This window comes from Muntiacus reevesi, chromosome 5 (genome assembly GCF_963930625.1).
Source record: "Muntiacus reevesi chromosome 5, mMunRee1.1, whole genome shotgun sequence".
NCBI classification, from domain to species: Eukaryota; Metazoa; Chordata; class Mammalia; order Artiodactyla; family Cervidae; genus Muntiacus; species Muntiacus reevesi.
This window is the reverse complement of record NC_089253.1, coordinates 39,642,648-39,648,647: the sequence shown is the minus strand read 5'-3', so window position 1 is coordinate 39,648,647 and position 6,000 is coordinate 39,642,648. Positions and strand designations below refer to the sequence as shown.

Genomic DNA, 6,000 nt, shown 5'->3' with positions numbered 1-6,000 from the left:
TCACTCATTTTCCACATCCTGGATGGAGTCGGGCAGAGGCTTATTCTTGGTTTCAGGAAGGAGTGGGACAACAAGACCAGCGAGGATGGGTAAGACTCCGTAGATGATCCAGGGCAGGTGAGGGGAATACACAGTTAGGATCATCAAGAGGGGAGCCAGGGCTGCCCCAGTATTAGCAGCAATTCCCATGATTCCCACAGATGTTACCCTTAGGGTATAAACAATAATACAAGAAAGTCAAGTACAAATCTACAATATAACTTGTGATTTATTATTGTGCTTTGATTATGGGAGATAGCATAGTAGTGGAGAAGGCTGACGACATATGCTTGCTTTTGAAATTTTCTATTAGTCATAAGTGATTTATTTCAAATTTGAGTACATTAAGTACATTAAAACACAGTTTGATCATTAAAAAAGATATCATTACTCATGCCATCTATCCTTTGTGTGGTTCAGAAGACTATATAAGATGATGCATTTAAGGACATCACCCAGTACCCAACAAAGTCTGCTTTAAATAAGTTTGCTTATAAATTGCTGGTGTTTTGTAATTATAATTGATTGCCTTGATAACTAACCAATCTTCTTTTCTTCCTTCAATAAATGTCAGTTAATTCAGAAAGGTCTGTTTTGATCCTGAAAGAGTATCCACGAGATTTCAGTATACCTGAGCACAGTAGGAATTAGTTCACTTCCATGGCAAAAATTGCTGGCAAATGTGGCAAAAGAAACTCCTGTTGCTAAAGCTGCCAAAGCCATACGCAGGGCCTGCATTTCTGGAGAGAGAAAGACCAGTGAGGCTCATGAAATCTGAGCTGAAGCAATTGTATTCCTGTATTTCCAAATGAAGATCTGAATGGAGGTGTTTGCAAGTATACCCTGTAGAGAAGCTGCACAGGGGTGGAAAATGTGCAGTGTCTAATAGGCTGAGAAATGGGACTTATCTACTTTTTATGGCTCATGATGAATAAAAGGGTCTGGGTTATTTCCTCAATTCTCCTCGAGTGTCTGAGATTTGCAGAAGAGGAAAAGGAAGGTGAGACCAGCAGGTGTCCTCTGGCACTAAATCTGTTCTGTATCTCCTCCGCCCTTGAGGTAGAATGTAGAACTCTTGTTGGCGGTTTCTGAGGGATATGATCATCACTTAAATCCTCATGAGTTTGAAACATTGGTGCATATGCAATATTTACAAGGGACTTATATTGCAGAAGAATATAATAAATGGGCAGAACTGCTATGTTAATGAACAATTTGAAGAGTAACTAGATTTAGAATAATGTTAAAAAATCAGGAGTAAGGACCTTCACAAGGGAAAGAATGCTAGCCTTCAAGAAACACTGAAGGCAAGGTTCAGTCAGTTTCCACCCAGTTGCAGAAAATCTCACAAGAATATTGCAACCTTGGAGTGACATTGATTGTAAGGCAGCAAACTTGCTCTGCTGATGCTGTTCAAGATGAAGAGAGGAGCAAGACTAAAAAGAGAGCTACCATGTGACCCAGCAATCCATAATTCTAAAAGCACATCTACTCCAATTTGATTGCGGCACTGTTTACAATAGCTAGGATATAAAAGCAACCTAAATGTCCATCAGCAGATGAATGAATGCATAAAGAAGAGGTGGTACATATATATAAGGGAATGTTATTCAGCCATTAAAAGGAATGAAGTTGGACCCCTTGTAGCGATGTAGCTGATCCTAGAGTCTGTCATACAGAGTGAAGTTAGTCAGAAAGAGAAAAACAAGTACTGTATATGTATGGAATCTAGGGTTAACATATATATACTACCATGTGTAAAATAGCTAGCTAGTGAGAAGTTGCTGTGTAGCACAGGAAACTCAGCTCAGTGTTCTGTGATGAGGTGTATGGGTGGGATGGGGGTGGGTAGGAGGGAGCTCCAAAATGGAGGGGATCTCTGTATACATATAGCTGATTCATTTTTTCATACAGCAGAAACTAACACAATGTTATAAAACAATTGTGTTCTAATAATAATAATAATAAAAAGATGAGGAGTGGAACCTGCTAATCAAGTATCATGTAAAATATATAACTGCCCACTAGGAGTCAGGTGAAGCATGGTGACCGTCTGGGTTCCCCTATTTATTACACATGATTGCTGAATTCAGTAAAATTGATTCTAAGAGAGGTCCTTAACTATAGCGACTTGTTCCTAGTGGATATTTCTTCTCTGCCTGAAGATAAGAAATTTTTGTTTTCTTGAGGTCAAGACCACACCCCTAAACAAGAGTTGGAGAATATATATACATTCTGGAGACAGAATCATGGAATAGAATGTCATGGTTCACTGCATGAAGCAGGGCACTCAAAGCTGGTGCTCTGGGACAACCCAGAGGAATGGGGTGGAGAGGGAGGTGGGTGGGGGGTTCAGGAATGGGGACACATGTACCCCTGAGGCTGATTCATATCGATGTATGGCAAAAACCATCGCAATATTGTAAAGTAATTAGCCTCCAATTAAGATAAATAAGTTAATTAAAAAAAAGAGAGAGCCTGAAGAGAGGAAGTGACAGTATTGTGTCCTTGCATGAGATGCAGTTACAAGGTCCAGACCCTCCAGGTTGCTGTTGTTTAGTCACTAAGTCATGTCCAACTCTTTGAGATCTCATGGACAGTAGCTCACCAGGCTCCATGGGGGTCTCCAGGCAAGAATACTGGAGTAGGTTGCTGTTTCCTTCTCCTGGAGATCTTCCCAACCTAGGGATTGAACCCGTGTCTCCTGCATTGCAAGCAGAATCTTTACTGCTGAGCCACCAGGGAAGCCCCTAGACCCTCCATATTTACTATAAAAAGGCAGGACTTCCCCGGCCATCCAGTGATTAAAACTCCGCACTTCCACTGCAGGGGGCCTGGGTTCATTCCCTGGTCAGGGAGCTAAGACCCCTGCATGCTGCACCGCATGGCCAAAAACAAGTAAAGCAAACGCCCAAATGAAGTGTGACTGGGCAAAGTCAAGTGATCAAATGCTATCTTAGAGAAACTGTCAGTAATACATGGTATCAGTTTCCAGATACTTCTTGGACATGACATCACAGCCAACCTTGATGGATCTTTGGCTCTTTTTCCAGCAACTTAATAGCAGAATATGTACTAAAAACACCTGGGGCTTCCTAGGTGGCGCTAGTAGTAAAGAACCCGCCTGTCAATGCAGGAGAGGCAAGAAATGCAAGTTCAAACCTTGAATCAGAAAGATCCCCTAGAGGAGGGCATTGCAATCCACCCCAGTATTCTTGTCTAGAGAATCCCATGGACAGAGTATCCTGGTGGGCTACAGTCCATAGGGTCACAAAGAGTCAGACAAGACTGAAGTGACTCAGCACGCACATGTACTAAAACTCCAGATTGGTTTTGGGGAATTGTTAGAACCCAATCTCCATTTTCTTCTTGCTTGAAATAGGTGTGACCAGTACACACCTATGAGAAATGAGGGCGGGGAAGACGTTTTCTTTCTTGAATATTTGGTCTTTACTTACCTTCAGACACGCATGTGATGGTTAGAGTGGAGACTGCCAGCAGAAATATGAAAAGCATCTGGGTTATTCGACGGCCCAGGTGATTCAGTGCCAAAAGAGCAGCGTAATTGGCTGGGATGGTGACTATGCCAAAGAGAATCTGGAACATGAAAATATTGCTCCCCAAGTGCTGGAGGTGGAGAGTCAGGCCAAAATGGGTCAGCACGTTTGCAAATCTATGGCGAACAAAGGTGAAAGACATGTAAGTTTAGACTATAGGCCCTACAAATTGCAATAATATTGGCCCAGACAGGCAGTGGTTGGCGATAAACTATTAAGGAATGGTCTATTTTGTGACATATTTCCTTGCAAGATTATCACTTTAAAATTACCATAAAATGATTGTATGATGATGGAAATCATAATTATTATTACACTTTAAGGGAGAGAGTTTTGCTGTAGAGGAGATATGATGGAGCCTTCTAGAATTTTGGCTTTTTTTCTATACCTTGATATGGGTGATGGCTATCTATATATGGAATTATTCATTGGACAAGATGTATTTGTTCATTTTACTATTTGTAGTTTTACTTTAATTAACATTAGAGCAAGTGAAGAAACTTAGAACCAAGAAACTTATAGCCATTCATGTGCCATGACTGACATTCTCAGCATCTGTCTGATAAGCCTGGCAGGGTGGTGTGACAAGCAGAACTCATTGTATAATTGCTTTTGTGCTTGACTTTTCATAACCTTTTCACTTTTACCAAACGTAGCAACCATATTCTTGACTTCCTTATGCTTTGTCTCAAATCTGTCCCTCTAGCATGTTATAGATGTTGCAATAACAAATACAATCACATCTCCACTATTTAACAGCCTTCATGTGTTGTGTGAAGCCCACCTCACAAAGGACAGGAGACAGATCCTTTTACGCAGGTTGGGTGTGCGGAACAAGTCAAACACAGAAGGTTTGGTCTCTGCTGCCTCCAGCTCCTCCTGCATGGCGGATCTCAGGACCTTCAACAAAACAAACTGTTCAGTGGTCACACAATTGTAGGCTTTGTGGGGTTCCCAACAGAGGACCAGGTAGATGACTTCCCTTTGTTTCTACTGGAAAATACAGACACTGCATATGTAATGACAGCTGTACAGTGTTATGAATGGAGAAGCATGGAGTTAAAGGGAAATTGTGCAGTGACAATGACATTTTGGCATGAGACTTAATTTGCCTGTTGGGAATCAAAAGGGGTGTCAAGATTGTAGATTCAGGTCAGGAAGGCACTAAAGGAAGAGTTACTTGAATTTAGGTCCAAAGCTTCATTTTTATGAGATGGGCCTGAAAGTCTGGCACCTGAGCTTGGTTCTCAGTTGACTGCTCTTGGTAGGAAAGTTTTCTTCAGGAAGGAGACTAATTCTTGTGACGACCTTAACTTTGGTCCCTGAGTCAGCCTCTTTAAGGAAAATCCTAGCATGCTGTGCCTTCATGAATAAAATGCCTAGCATTAAATCTAAGGACAAAATCAGAGGAGATCTTGGATTAGTATATTTTATGCCCAGACTTTATTACCTGGTGTTATACAATGACCCTGCCATTTGTCAGGTATGTACCTTGAGAAGTTAATTGAATATCTTTTAGCCTCAGTGTCCTTGTCATTAAAAAGAAGAATAAGCAGATGAATAAATCAGAGCATCAGGATTAGGATATTTGGAGAACAAAAAATGTCTTTCTCACAGAGATTTGTAGTCACAAATGTGCATATCAGTTTACATCTAGTATAGCTGGGATCCTTATTAACTTATTAACTAAAGATTTTTATTCATTAATTTTTAATTGAAATACAGTTGATTTATAATATCATGTTAGTTTTGGGCTTATAGCAAAGTGATCCATATATATAAATTATGCATATAATCATATACATAAAAATTTTCATGTTATTTTTATTATGGTTTATTATAAAATACTTACTATTATTCCCTGTGTTATAAAGTATACAGTAAACCCTTGTTGATTATCTATTTTATATATATTAGTGTTAGTGTTAGTCGCTCAGTCATGTCTGACTCTTTGAAACCCCATGGACTGTAGCCCACCAGGCTCCTCTGCTCACGGGATTCTCCAGGCAAGAATAGTGGAGTGGGTAGCCATTCCCTTCTCCAGGAGATCTTCCTGACCCAGAGGTTGAACCCAGGTCTCCTGCACTGCAGGCAGATTTTTTTTACTGCCTGAGTCATTAGGGGAGCTCATATATAATAGTGTGTATTTATTAATTCTATGCTCATAATTTACACCCCCCCCACCTCACCTTTTCCGTTTGGTAACCATAAGTTTGTTTTCTATGTCTGTGAATCTGTTTTCTAAATAGATTCATTTGTATTACATATTTTTTTTTAAGAATTCATGTATAAGTGATAAGTAATATTTGTCTTTCTCCAACTTACTTCATTTAGTATGCTATTCTCAGGGTCTATACATGTTGCTACAAATGACAATATTTCATTTTTTATGGCCAATATTCCA

At 40.0% G+C, this 6,000-nt stretch overlaps 1 protein-coding gene across 1 annotated transcript in view; it reads right to left on the bottom strand.

Moving 5' to 3' along the window:
* The window catches only part of LOC136168827 (organic anion transporter 7-like), a 31,452-nt gene continuing 25,452 nt past the window's right edge, over positions 1-6,000 (bottom strand). The window contains exons 6-9 of the mRNA XM_065936529.1: positions 4,381-4,496; positions 3,498-3,712; positions 671-779; positions 1-208 (exon numbers count right to left, since the gene is read on the bottom strand). Of these exons, the coding sequence (XP_065792601.1) occupies positions 1-208; positions 671-779; positions 3,498-3,712; positions 4,381-4,496 (648 nt within the window). The remainder of the gene's footprint in view (positions 209-670; positions 780-3,497; positions 3,713-4,380; positions 4,497-6,000) is intronic.